The 14,598-nt window shown below is 48.2% G+C and overlaps 1 protein-coding gene across 2 annotated transcripts in view; it reads right to left on the reverse strand.

Moving 5' to 3' along the window:
• Positions 1 to 14,598, reverse strand: part of uggt2 (UDP-glucose glycoprotein glucosyltransferase 2) — a 608,113-nt gene that overhangs the window by 153,904 nt on the left and 439,611 nt on the right. For both annotated transcript variants that reach the window (XM_078221650.1, XM_078221652.1), the window contains one exon: positions 5,809 to 5,998. In XM_078221650.1, coding sequence (XP_078077776.1) covers positions 5,809 to 5,998 — 190 coding nt within the window. The remainder of the gene's footprint in view (positions 1 to 5,808; positions 5,999 to 14,598) is intronic.

The following is a 14,598-nucleotide window of genomic DNA, read 5'->3' on the forward strand; positions in this document are numbered from 1 at the left end:
GCAGTTTTGGGTGCAGGACAAATAGCATGGCAATTGAGGGACAAGGGAACAGTCGAGAGAGGTAGTAGTGTGGTAGAGCTGAACGGCATCAGCATTATTATGAAACTGTGTTTTCAAATCATTGTCAGATGTGAAATAGGAGGACACCATGGACAGATCCTTGGGGAGGGGGGCATCAGAGGTAATAGTGTGAGTGAAATCTCTGCAGGTGATTCTCTGGCTATGTTTAGACAATTCGGCAAGTTATAGATGAGAATCCAGTTGGCCAAAGGTGGAAATATATTGGAGGATTGTGAGATTAACTGTGTCAACGGATGCAGACAGATCAAGAATAACAAAGTTGAATAGTTCTGATGAAAGAGCATTTATCTGAAACATTGACCCAGATTTATGCTACTGAGACGGCTAGCCAGCTTTGAAAGGAGACAGTGCAACACCTGTGCCATTTATTGCAGGACCTGGCACCTTGGGGTGTGCGGGCGGGTGGGCGGGGGGGCACCCTGTCTCGGTGGCTGTCAAATTGATGACCACATTAATCTTTTATGCCACTGGCTCCTTTCAGGCCTCCAGTGGAGATGTATGTGGTATTTCCCAGTCAGCTGTGCACACCTGTGTGAAGGAAGTCACGGATGCCTTGTATGCCCGGGCGGGCCAGTATATCAAATTTGATCTGGACCAGGCCCAGCATGAAGCCCAGGCTGCAGGATTCGTGGCCATGGCGGTGGTGCCTAATGTGCAGGGTGCTATAGACTGCACCCATGTCGCCCTAAAGGCCCCACTTCAGAATCCACGAAGATTTATCAATAGAAAGGGGTTTCATTCCCTAAATGTGCAATTGGTTTGTGACCATAACATGAACATCATGCATGTCTGTGCCCGACACCCCAGCAGCATGCATGACAGTTTTTTACTGAGGAGCTCCGACAAACCGGAGGCCCTTGAAAAGGAGTCCAGAGCGCAGCAGTGGCTTGTGGGGGACTCGCTGTGGATTTGGCTGATGATGCCTGTGCGGAGGCCTGAGACTGATGCAGGGGTATAATTAGGCCCATGTTGCCACCCGCTCGATAGTGCAGAGGTACAAATGACTGCTAAAAATGTGGTTCAGGTTCCTGGACCGCTCTGGCGGGGCCTTGAAGTATAGCCTCCCACATTGTGATGGTGTGTTATGCCCTTCACAATGTGGCGCAGCAGCAAGGAGACCTTTTGGAGGAGGAGGAGGAGGATGTGGAGGCCGACCAGCTGGGCGTCGCTGGGAGGAGGAGGATGACAATGCCAAGCAACACCATCCAGGCGCTTGAGGGCTGACAGCAAAGATCAGACATGCAAGGTAGGCGAGGGGGGCCCTGATCACCAGGCGCTTCACTTACTGGGGGCCTGTGTTTCTGCACTTGGATTCCATTCTCCCAAAGTCCTTCTATCTCCTGCAATATTGTAACACCAGAGTGGTGGGCCTGGGTACGCCGTGTTAGCGAGTTTCTTTGGCAGGCAGGAGGGTGATGATGACTCACTAAGCACCATTATAATGATGTCCTGGTGCAATGTAGTCTGACTCCTACCTGAGCTCCGCATGCACTTTGGCACCTGGGCCCACATCTGTGTAGTGGGTAAGGGATCTGAAAACCACCATACAGGGCCCCTGCGGGTGGGGTGGGGTGGGGGAGGGGAGGGAAAATCTCGTGGGGGTCTGGGTTCATTTTCTCAGGTGATCAGGGCCCCCCTTGCCGACCTTGCATGTCTGATCTTTGCTGCCAGCCCTCAAGCGCCTGGATGGTGTTGCTTGGCATTGTCATCCTCCTCCTCCCAGCGACGCCCAGCTGGTCGGCCTCCACATCCTCCTCCTCCAAAAGGTCTCCTTTTCTCAGTGACAGAGCATTGACTGACATCAACATGAAGGATGTCTCTGGCGAGGGAGGATTCCTGTAAGAGGATTTCCTGAAACAAATTAGTCACAGGTGGGTGGTGAAAAAAACATTTATTGATTACATTAGAAGTGTGTAAATCATAAGTGCGAACATAAAAACACATGAACAGAAAACATTAAGGTCCTTAAAAATCTATCTAACTATTGCAGCCCTTCATCCATGCTATCTTAGTACAACTTCCTATACATTGGAGGTGGAGGGGGCCAGCTGCCTACCCCGCCCTGTGGCCTGTGATGCACTTGGCGGGCATCCCCTGGAGGGCCTGGACCTTGGGGGCCTGGCCGGCTTCCAGATGTCTGGGACTCATCCATGACACCCTCTTCATCCCCTGCCTCTGAGATGCTCCGGTGTCAGGAAGGGGTGAGTCAGATGGAGGAGCCACAGCCATAGTCTCCTGGCTGGAAGGCCCTGGCATGGGCTCGGCCCTTCCTCCTCCCTTGGGGTTCCTGTGGGCCTCTGGGTCACTCTATGGGATGGCGGCACTTCTGCAGTGAGCTCGGGAAGCTCTGGCGTCACCTGACCCTGCCAGTCCTGGAGGACCACCTGCGTTCTACCCATGGTGTTCGAGCCCTCTGCGATGGCCACCTGAGTCGGGGAACCACCTGTCAATGGCTGCAGCAAGCGCCCTCGGAGACTGGGCCACGCTCTGCAGCCTCTCGGCCATGACCCTCTGCCACATTCTCAAGGACTGCTGCCATAGCCCGCTATGTCTCAGTGCTGTCCTGCTGGGTCCTGTGCAAGCTCTCGAGCCTCTCAGCCATGGGCTGTAGAACCTCAAGAATCCTGTTGAGTTACTCAGTTGTGGCCTGCTGTGACTTGGAGCCTGCCACTCATGGTGATGATTCCCTGCCCCAGTGTTTCCACCGCGGATGCCACCCTTGCAGTGTTGGCCTGGAAACCAATCAAAACAGGCAACAGCTGGTCTGCTTGAAAGCTTTGCGACTCCTCCCAACAGCTTGCAGTTGGTCCAGTGTGGCTGTCAGCCCCTCCTGGCTCTGTTGCTGCATCTCCAGCAGCTGAGGGAGAAGTGATCTCAGAGGCTCAGCATGTAGCCTGGGGCCAGCTGAGTCCTCGCCTCCGGCAGGCTTCCGCATGCCAGAGTCCTCAGACGTTCTCTCCTCCATCCAATGTACATTTTCAGATGTGTCGTGCTCCCCAGAGAGCGTCTCAGAAGCCTCACCACTAACTGGACCCACCGATGTGACAGTATCTGGGATGGTGAGTTGTGAGGTGGAAGCTCATGCCAAAAAAAAAGGTGCCACCCTCGGAGGTCCCTTCAGCCGCTTCCTCTGAGGACCCGTCCGAGCTGTCTGTCTCAGCATGGCTGGAGGCTGCATAGGGGGCCGCCACTCCCAGTAGCCCAGGTGCATCCGCATCTATTCCTGCAACACAGGATGCATGATTAAGTGCAAGGGAGGAAGTGGAATCTGGGATGCCAGAAAGTGGGTTCATATTTCTCCACTGAAAATAGAATGAAGCACAAAGAAAATTACATTACAGGAACAGGCACTTCGACCCTCCATGCCTGCAGCGACCATGCTGCCTATCTGAATTAAAACTCCTACCCTCCCGGAGACCATATCCCTCTATTCTCATCCCATTCATGCATTTGTCAAGATGCCCCTTAAAAATCACTATTTTTTCTGCTTCCACGACCTCCCCTGGCAGTGAGTTCCAGGCATCCACCACCTGTGTATTTAAACATGTGTCGTACATCTCCTTTAAACCTTGTCCCTCGCACCTTAAATCTATGCCCCCTAGTAATTGACTGAAATTGAGTGGAGGATTGACAGGTGCTCAGTTCTCGACTCCACCCCAACCATGCTGTCGCCTATGGCCCAGACGTCCTCCTGTGGACAGCTCCAACGCCCGCTCCTCAAAGGGGGTAAGGACTCGGAGGTCAGGCTCATCACCCCCTGTCTTCGCGCTCTTCCAAATGTTATGGGCATTCTTTTCCTGTGGGGACAGAAGGAGCCATGAAATAAATGATGGTGTGACTCCAGCAGAGTGTCAGGGAGTGGCCCTCAGAGGGCAACGCAGTGATACTCTTGGGGGTCAGGGGCTGGGAAGATCTGGGAGAGGTTTGGAGGAAGATGCTAGATGGGGTTAAACACTCACCCTTGCTGCCTGGATGAGGTCATTCACCTTTTTGCTGCACTGTTTGCCTGTTCTTGGGGCCAGTGCCATGGCACTAACCAAGAAAGCAATTGCCTCCCAGGCTGCTCTGCTGTCATCTCCCCTGGATCTGTGACTTGTTGGGGGGGGGGGGGAAGAGTGTGCCCCACCTTGCCTCTGCTGCATTCAGCAACCTGCTGAGGTCACCCTCTGTGAACCGTGATGCCGGCTTTTTAGACATTTTCCTGCACTGCCTGCCTGCCTGTCCATCCTTAGAGTTTTATGAAGCTGCCCCTCGTTAGGGCAGATCAGTTGTAGGCAGTTTGGGAGAGCATTCCAGCAAGTTGAATGCAGTTTGCTTGTTAGCATTGAGAGGAAGGCAAGTGAGCACTTGCAGGTGTGTTGATGGTGGGGTGGGGGATCTGTGCCTCCATGATGATTGTGGGCAGGGGAGAGAGAGGGAGGTGTCATACAACCATCAGAGCCAGGGGGAGATAGGAGCCATGTGCAGGTGGATCTGGGGTGGGGAGGCATTGCCACTCTGCCTGCGATTGGTGGGAGGGAGGGAGGGGGGGGGGGGGGGGGCACAATTGGTCTGGGTGGCAGGGGGTGGGGGGATATGGGGTCAGTAATGTTGGGGGGGGCCCAATGTCCGTGGGGGCCAAGACGCATTATCCGGTGCAGGAGGGATCTGTCAGGGGAGCTGCATTTTTGGGGGGTTTTTTTGCATACATGCAGTTGAAGGCTCCAATCAGAGATGCACGGTTTCGGGCATGTTAGGCCCCATCCACAGGCTTCTGCAGTGAGAATTGGTCCTGCTCAAAATTTTGCAGCCAGACTGCATATGGGGGAGGGGCTTAAAACACACCCAAAAACGGATCTGAAACTCTCCCAGTTTCAAATCCGTCCGGCACTTAGTCAAAACATGGTAAAATGCCACCCACAGAGTCCAAGCTGAAACACTTGCATCAAAAAGTCAAGCTGTGGTCTTGACAAGACAACCTGGTTTTTTTAATTTAGCCCAATCAATTTAAACAGACACTCAGCTACAGGAAACTATAAAGTTTGAATTTGATGGTGTTGACAACATCAGACCAATCCTATTGTAGGAAAATTGATAGATTATCACAGGTATAAAACAGAGTGCAGGGGGAAAAAACAGGAGAGCAACAGAAGAACTGCCACCTTTCAAGCCTCGAGGGGGAGAGAGCAGCTCTCAACTCTGCCAGCTTCAGATATCTCTTAAGAGAGAATACACCATCTAACGAGACAAAAGAATCAACAGAGGAATTCCAAAAGATCCCAAAAGCCACAAACCTGGTTGTATTTTTGAGAGTGACTGAACTCCATTATTATATATATTTTGGTTAATGAACAGCATTTCTTTGGAATCTTATTTTATTCGGTATGTTACTTGTTTAGTTAAAGTTCCCTGTTAGTAAAATAAATAAATTGGTAAGTGTTCATTTTAAAGTGAGGGTCAGGTATTTCTGTCAATTAACTACTAAACATTATTGAAGAACAGTTCACACATTTTTAACAGATTACGAGGCGATGTATTCCTCTTTGGGGGATTCGGTGTTACTTCTTAAAAGGGGGTCAACCACCACATTGTAACAATCATTAACCAAGATCTTAGCAATTATTTTTAAGTACACAAAGCAGTAATTACAATTGGCAAATTATTTGTTAAAGCAAATTGCCCTATTGTGCAAAATATATTTGCAGCACAATTTAAGAATTTTATTTCTGTCCCTAAAAAGATACTTACTTCTTCTAAGTGAATATTATCCAAGTCAATTGGGCTGTGTAGTGATTCTACCAACCAACTTTCAGGTGTAATCATGTTAAGAGTAAACAATGATGTTTCTGGTATTTCAAGAAATTTGGCCATGGGTCCTGCTGATAAGTTGTTGTCAGCTGTGAAGACCAGTTCAGGCTCCAGCACAAAACGATAAAAGCTGTGAAAAGAATATAATAGACTGAGTTTCTGTGTAATGTATATTGGTTAAAAGCTATCCATGCAGCTTACCAATGCAACTGGTATGAAATATCATTATCAAACCAGGTATAAACTCAAAATGTCTTTCCAACTTAAAGATGGCCCCTGATTACTAAGCAACAGCTCAGTCTTTCTTTAAGCTCTTGTTTGCTTTTTACATTGTAAACTCTGCACAATGCAGACGTATTCGAAATGAAACCAAACCCCTTACATGCAAACATTGTTCTTTAACATGAATCTAACTAAAATTTCATCACTTTCTCACATAGGAATACTAAATTAAATTCACTTAAATCTATCCTTTATTTCTAATATCCAATATTACAAACATAAATCACTTAAAAATACCTCTGTTTTCCGACATGGAGGGTATCCTCAATGTGAAGACAAGGTTCCAGCACCACAAGAACTGTGCGATGGCCAATCCTTCGAATACTATCATGGACAAATGCATGTGCAATTTCACAGAATCACAGAGTGCAAAAAAGGCCCCTTGGCCCATTGAGTCTGCACCAACGCATGAAAGGCCCTGACCTGTCCACCTAATCCCACTTGCCAGCACTTTGCCCATAGCCTGAAATGTTATGGCATGCCAAATACTCATCCAGGTACGTTTTAAAGGATGAGGCATCCCGCCTCCACCACCCTCCCAGACAGGGCATTCCAGGTCGTCACCAACCTCTGAGTAAAAATGTCTTTCCTCAAATCTCCCCTAAACCTCCCACCCCTTACTTTTAACTTGTGTCCCCTCATAACTGACCCTTCAATTAAGGGCAACAGCTGCTCCCTACCTACCCTGTCCATGCCCCTCATAATTTTGAACATCTCAATCAGGTCACCCCTCAGTCTTCTCTGCTCCAGAGAAAACAACCCAAGCCTATCCAACCTCTCTTTTTAACTTAAATGTTCCATTCCAGGCAACATCCTGGTGAATCTCCTCTGCACCCTCTCCAGTGCGTTCACGTCCTTCCTATAATGTGGCGACCAGAACTGCACACAGTGCTCCAGCCTGTGGCCTCACCAAAGTTCTATATAACTCCATCATGACCTCAATATAGTAGATTGGTGAGGATCAGGTTAAGTAGCTTTTTTTCTTCTCCTCTTGTTAGTTCCCCCACCTGCTGCATCTCCAGACTAACAGCCAAATGTTTTTGGTCAGCTCAGTCAGTAGCAGTGTTACTGAGCCACTCTTGGTGATTGATGGACATTGAAATTCCCATCACGGGTAAATTGTAGGCCCTAGCCACCCTCAGTGCTTCCTCCAAGTAGTCAACGTGCAGATGTACTGATTCATCAGCTCAGGGGAGTAGGTTTCCTTGCCCATATTTGATCTGATGCAATGAGATTTTATGGGGTCCAGAGTCGAATGCAGTGGATGTTGTCTGTATTATTTTTTAGGAAGGTGTTTGGTCATTAATATTCACTACTTAAAAATAGTTCCTCATCGCATTCCCCTTGCATCTTGTGCCCAAAACCTCACATTTCCTCCCACAGTCCAAAGACATCGGGTTAAGTTAATTGGCCATGCTAAATTGACCCTAGAGTCAGGGGATTAGCAGGGTAACTATATGGGTTACCGGAATAGGGCCTGGGTGGGATTGTTGTCGGTGCAAACTTGATGGGCCGAATGGCTGCCTTCTGCACAGTAGGGATTTTATGATTCTATGATAAATTACTACATCAAAAGTTCGTTATATTAGGAGTAGGCAGCATGCAAATTTGATGTAATTATCCGATAAACCATGATCTAATTAAATAGCGGAGCAGGCTCAAGGGGCTGAATGTAGATGCATTTGTCATAAAATTGAGGCTAATAGAATCCCAACAGTACAGAAGAGGCCATTCGGCCCATCAAGTCTGCACTCTCTGACTGAGTATCTTACCCAGGTCTTCTCCCCCACCCAATCCCTCGAACTGCATGGTTAATCCATCTAATCTAGACATTTTGAGACACTAAGGGAGCAATTTTAGCATGGCCAATTTTAGCATGGCCAATCCACTTAACTTGCACATCTTTGGACTGTGGGAGGAAACCAGAGCACCCAGAAGAAACCTATGCAGACACAGGGAGAATTTGCAAACTCCACGGAGACAGTGAGCCAAGGCTGGAATTGAACCCGGGTCCCTGGAGCTGTGAGGCAGTAATGCTATTCACTGGGCCACCATGCTGCCCTGTCTCATGGAATAGGAGGATCAGTGCCCAATTGGATATAAAATTGACTTAAGGACAGAAATATTCATTTTTCAGACCGGAGGATGGTAGACAAGGGTCAACTACTGGGCCCACTGCTTTCTTTGCTATACATAAATATATATATTGCAATACAGAGTAACATTTCAAAATTTGTTGATCATACCCAACTTGGAAATGTGGCAAACCGTGTGTTAATACACATCACCAGTAACATGATAATAGGTTGACCAGTAGAATGGATAGATAAATGGAAGATAGAATTTAATACAGAGAAGTGTGATGTGATGCACTTTGGGAGAAGGGCTAAGGAGAGGCAATATAAACTTAATGGCATAGTTCTCCACGGTGTGCAGGAACAGTTTGATAAGGTTCACCATGGTAGGCTTCTGCAGAAAATGCAGATGTATGGGATTGGGGGTGATCTAGGAAATTGGATCAGGAATTGGCTAGCGGATAGGAAACAGAGGGTGGTGGTTGATAGTAAATATTCATCATGGAGTGCGGTTACAAGTGGTGTACCTCAGGGATCTGTTTTGGGGCCACTGCTGTTTGTAATATTTATTAATGATCTGGATGAGGGTATAGTTGGGTGGATTAGCAAATTTGCTGATGACACCAAAGTCGGTGGTGTGGTAGACAGTGAGGAAGGGTGTCGTAGTTTGCAGGAAGACTTAGACAGGTTGCAAAGTTGGGCCGAGAGGTGGCGGATGGAGTTTAATGCGGAGAAGTGTGAGGTAATTCACTTTGGTAGGAATAACAGATGTGTTGAGTATAGGGCTAACGGGAGGACTTTGAATAGTGTGGAGGAGCAGAGGGATCTAGGTGTATGTGTGCATAGATCCCTGAAAGTTGGGAATCAAGTAGATAAGGTTGTTAAGAAGGCATATGGTGTCTTGGCGTTTATTGGTAGGGGGATTGAATTTAGGAGTCGTAGCGTTATGTTGCAACTGTACACAACTCTGGTGCGGCCGCACTTGGAGTACTGTGTGCAGTTCTGGTCCCCACATTACAGGAAGGATGTGGAGGCTTTGGAGAGGGTGCAGAGGAGGTTTACCAGGATGTTGCCTGGTATGGAGGGGAGATCCTATGAGGAGAGGCTGAGGGATTTGGGATTGTTTTCGCTGGAAAGGCGGCGGCTAAGAGGGGATCTTATTGAAACATATAAGATGATTAGAGGTTTAGATAGGGTGGATAGTGATAGCCTTTTTCCTCTGATGGAGAAATCCAGCACGAGGGGGCATGGCTTTAAATTGAGGGGGGGTAGTTATAGAACCGATGTCAGGGGTAGGTTCTTTACCCAGAGGGTGGTGAGGGATTGGAATGCCCTGCCAGCATCAGTTGTAAATGCGCCTAGTTTGGGGGCGTTTAAGAGATCCGTAGATAGGTTCATGGACGAAAAGAAATTGGTTTAGGTTGGAGGGTCACAGTTTTTTGTTTTTTTTTAACTGGTCGGTGCAACATCGTGGGCCGAAGGGCCTGTTCTGCGCTGTAATGTTCTATGTTCTATGTTCTATGTAGAAGGACCAAGGGGATTTTTGAAGGATACATTGAGAGAGTTGTTAGCAAAGCATACGGAATCTTGGGATTCATATACAAGGACATACAAAACTATGGAAGTTATACTAGAACATAGAACAGTACAGCACACAACAGGCCCTTCGGCCCACGATGTTGTGCCGAGCTTTATCTGAAATACTGAACTGGTAAAGCTCTGGTTAGGCCCCGACTAAACTGTTGTGTCTAGTTCTGGTCACCAGACTTCAGGAAGGATGTGAGGGACCTCAAGAGAGTGTAGAAGAGATTTACTAGAATAGTTCCAGGAATAGGGATTTTAGTTACAAGGTTAGGTTGGAAAAGCTAGGGTGGTTCTCATTGGAGTAAAGAAGAATGAGCAAGATTTGAAAAAGCTGTAAACTTTTGACCAGTTTGAACAAGGTAGGTAAGGAAAAAATGGTTCCCATTAGCATATAGCACAAGGAATAGGGGACAGCAATTTGAGGTTTGGAGGATTGCAGGAGAATAGCCAATGTAGGACGGCACGGTAGCACAGTGAGGGTGGCACGGTAGCACAGTGGTTAGCACTGCTGCTTCACAGCTCGAGGGACCTGGGTTCGATTCCCGGCTTGGGTCACTGTCTGTGTGGAGTTTGCACATTCTCCTCGTGTCTGCGTGGGTTTCGTCCGGGTGCTCCGGTTTCTTCCCACAGTCCAAAGATGTGCGGGTTAGGTTGGTTGGCCATGCTAAAATTGCCCCTAAGTGTCCTGAGATGCGTAGGTTAGAGGGATTAGCGGGTAAATGTGTAGGGATATGCGGATAGGACCTGGGTGGGATTGTGGTCGGTGCAGATTCGATGGGCCAGATGGCCTCTTTCTGCACTGTAGGGTTTCTATGATTCTACGTTCCTTTGTTTACGAAGGGTAGCAAGAATAATCCAGGTAATTACAGGCTGGTGAGTCTTACAACAGTGGTAGGGAAATTATTGGAGAGGATTCTTCGAGACAGGATTTATTCCCACTTGGAAATAAGTGGGCATATTAGCGAGAGGCAACATGGTCTTGTGAAGGGGAGGTCGTGTCTCATGAACTTGATCCGGGTTTTTCGAGGAAGTGACGAAGATGATTGTTGAGGGTAAGGCAGTGGATGTTGTCTACATGGACTTCAGTAAGGCCTTTGACAAGGTCCCTCATGGCAGACTGGTGCAGAAGGTGAAGTCGCATGGGATCAGAGGTGAGCTGGCAAGGTGGATACAAAACTGGTTCGGTCAAAGCAGACAGAGGGTAGCAGTGGAAGGATGCGTTTCTGAATGGAGGGCTGTGACAAGTGGCGTTCCTCAGGGATCAGTGCTGGGACCTTTGCTGTTTGTAATCTATATAAATGATTTGGAAGAAAATGTAACTGGATTGATTAGTAAGTTTGTGCTCGACACAAAGGTTGGTGGATTTGCGGATAGCGATGAGGACCATCAGAGGATACAGCAGGATATAGATCAGTTGGAGACTTGGGCGGAGAAATGGCAGGTGGAGTTCAATCCGGACAAATGTGAGGTAATGCATTTTGGAAGGTCTAATACAGATAGGAAATATACAGTAAATGGCAGAACCCTGAAGAGTATTGATAGGCAAAGGGATCTGGGTGTATAGGTACACAGGTCACTGAAAGTGGCAATGCAGGTGGAGAAGGTAGTCAAGAAGGCATACGGCATGCTTGCTTTCATCAGCTGGGGCATTGAGTTTAAAAATTGGCAAGTCATGCTGCAGCTTTATAGAAACTTAGTTAGGCCGCACTTGGAATATAGTGTTCAATTCTGGTTGCCACACTACCAAAGATGTGCGGGTTAGGTTGATTGGCCATGCTAAAAATAAATTGCCCTTAGTGTCCTGGGATGCGTAGGTTAGAGGGATTAGTGGATAAATATGTAGGGATATGGGGTTAGGGCCTGGGTGGGATTGTGGTCGGTGCAGACTTGATGAGCTGAATGGCCTCTTTCTGTGCTGCAGGATTTCTAAGATTCTAAGGTGTGGAGGCTTTGGGGAGGATACAGAAAAGATTTACCAAGATGTTGCCTGGTAGGGAGGGCATTAGCTATGAGGAGAGGTTGGAGAAACTCGGTTTGTTCTCACTGGAGCGACAGAGATTGAGGGGAGACGTGATAGAAGTCTACAAGATTCTGAGAGGCATGGACAGAGTGGATAGTCGGAAGCTTGTTCCCAGGGTGGAAGAGCCAATTACTAGGGGGCACAGGTTTAAGGTGCGAGGGGCAAGGTTTAAAGGAGATGTACGAGGCAGATTTTTTACACAGAGTAGTGGGTGCCTGGAACCCGTTGCCGGGGGAGGTAGTGGAAGCGGATGCGGTAGTGACTTTTAAGGGGCGTTTTGACAAGTACATGAATGAGATGGGAATAGAGGGATATGGTCCCCGGAAGGTTAGGGGGTTTTAGTTAAGTTGGGCAGCATGATCGGTGCAGGCTTGGAGGGCCGAAGGACCTGTTCCTGTGCTGTAATTTTCTTTGTTCTTTGTTTTGGGCACGAGATGCAGGGGGAATGTGGTGAGGAACTATTTTTAAGTTGTGAACAGTAATGACCAAGAACCTGCTGCCTACAAGAGTGCTGGAAACAAAAATAATCAATGATTTGAAAGGATATTGGATGGGAACTTGCAGGAAATAAACTTTTAGGGATCCAATGATAGAGCAGGGGATTGGGATTGACTGAATTGCTCTGCTGAGGGGTGGCATAAATGTGATGGTCTGAATGGCCTCATTCTGTGCTTGAAATGACTACTCGACTAGGGCGGCACGGTAGCACAGTGGTTAGCACTACTGCTTCACAGCTCCAAGGACCTGGGTTCGATTCCCGGTTGGGTCACTGTCTGTGTGGAGTTTGCACATTCTCCTCGTGTCTGCGTGGGTTTCCTCCGGGTGCTCCGGTTTCCTCCCACAGTCCAAAGATGTGCGGGTTAGGTTGATTGGCCTTGTTAAAATTGCCCCTTAGTGTTCTGGGATGCGTAGATTAGAGGGATTAGCGGGTAAAATATATGGGGGTAGGGCCTGGGTGGGATTGTGGTCGGTGCAGACTTGATGGGCCGAATGGCCTCTTTCTGTACTGTAGGGTTTCTATGATTCTATGATTCGAGGTGATGTAAATTCACTCAGTGGTATGTTATCTGCAGTTTTCTGTTGTCAACAAGCAATTCAAGAGTACATTAGGATGAATTAACTCAAACAATGATAATGGCATTCCACAGAGTAAGAAGTTTAACAACACCAGGTTAAAGTCCAACAGGTTTATTTGGTAGCAAAAGCCACACAAGCTTTCAGAGCTCTAAGCCCCTTCTTCAGGTGAGTGGGAATTCTGTTCACAAACAGAGCATATAAAGACACAAACTCAATTTACATGAATAATGGTTGGAATGCGAATACTTACAACTAATCAAGTCTTTAAGAAACAAAACAACGTGAGTGGAGAGAGCATCAAGACAGGCTAAAAAGATGTGTATTGTCTCCAGACAAGACAGCCAGTGAAACTCTGTGGGGGTTACAAATAGTGTGACATGAACCCAATATCCCGGTTGAGGCCGTCCTCGTGTGTGCGGAACTTGGCTATCAGTTTCTGCTCAGCGACTCTGCGCCGTCGTGTGTCGCAAAGGCCGCCTTGGAGAACGCTTACCCGAATATCAGAGGCCGAATGCCCGTGACCGCTGAAGTGCTCCCCAACAGGAAGAGAACAATGGATGTCTCGGCACTCTACACCAGCATCCCCCATGACGATGGCATTGCTGCAACGGCCTCAGTGCTCAGCGCCAACAGCTGCCAGTTTCCAGATGCAATTTTACATCTCATCCGCTTCATCCTGGACCACAATATCTTCACCTTCAACAACCAGTTCTTCATCCAGACACACGGAACAGCCATGGGGACCAAATTCGCACCTCAATATGCCAACATCTTCATGCACAGGTTCGAACAAGACTTCTTCACCGCACGGGACCTTCAACCGATGCTATACACTAGATACATCGATGACATTTTCTTCCTTTGGACTCATGGTGAACAATCACTGAAACAACTCTATGATGACATCAACAAGTTCCATCCCACCATCAGGCTCACCATAGACTACTCTCCGGAATCGGTTGCATTCTTGGACACACGCATCTCCATTAAGGACGGTCACCTCAGCACCTCACTGTACCGCAAGCCCACGGATAACCTCACGACGCTCCACTTCTCCAGCTTCCACCCTAAACACGTTAAAGAAGCCATCCCCTACGGACAAGCCCTCCGTATACACAGGATCTGCTCGGATGAGGAGGATCGCAACAGACACCTCCAGACGCTGAAAGATGCCCTCATAAGAACAGGATATGGCGCTCGATTCATTGATCAACAGTTCCAACGCGCCACAGCGAAAAACTGCACCGACCTCCTCAGAAGACAAACACGGGACACAGTGGACAGAGTACCCTTCGTTGTCCAGTACTTCCCCAGAGTGGAGAAGCTACGGCATCTCCTCCGGAGCCTTCAACATGTCATTGATGAAGATGAACATCTCGCCAAGGCCATCCCCACACCCCCACTTCTTGCCTTCAAACAACCGCACAACCTCAAACAGACCATTGTCCGCAGCAAACTACCCAGCCTTCAGGAGAACAGTGACCATGACACCACACAACCCTGCCACAGCAACCTCTGCAAGACGTGCCGGATCATCGACACAGATGCCATCATCTCACGTGAGAACACCATCCACCAGGTACACGGTACATACTCTTGCAACTCGGCCAACGTTGTCTACCTGATACGCTGCAAGAAAGGATGTCCCGAGGCATGGTACATTGGGGAAACTATGCAGACGCTGCGACAACG

Source organism: Mustelus asterias, chromosome 10, assembly GCF_964213995.1.
Source record: "Mustelus asterias chromosome 10, sMusAst1.hap1.1, whole genome shotgun sequence".
NCBI lineage: Eukaryota > Metazoa > Chordata > Chondrichthyes > Carcharhiniformes > Triakidae > Mustelus > Mustelus asterias.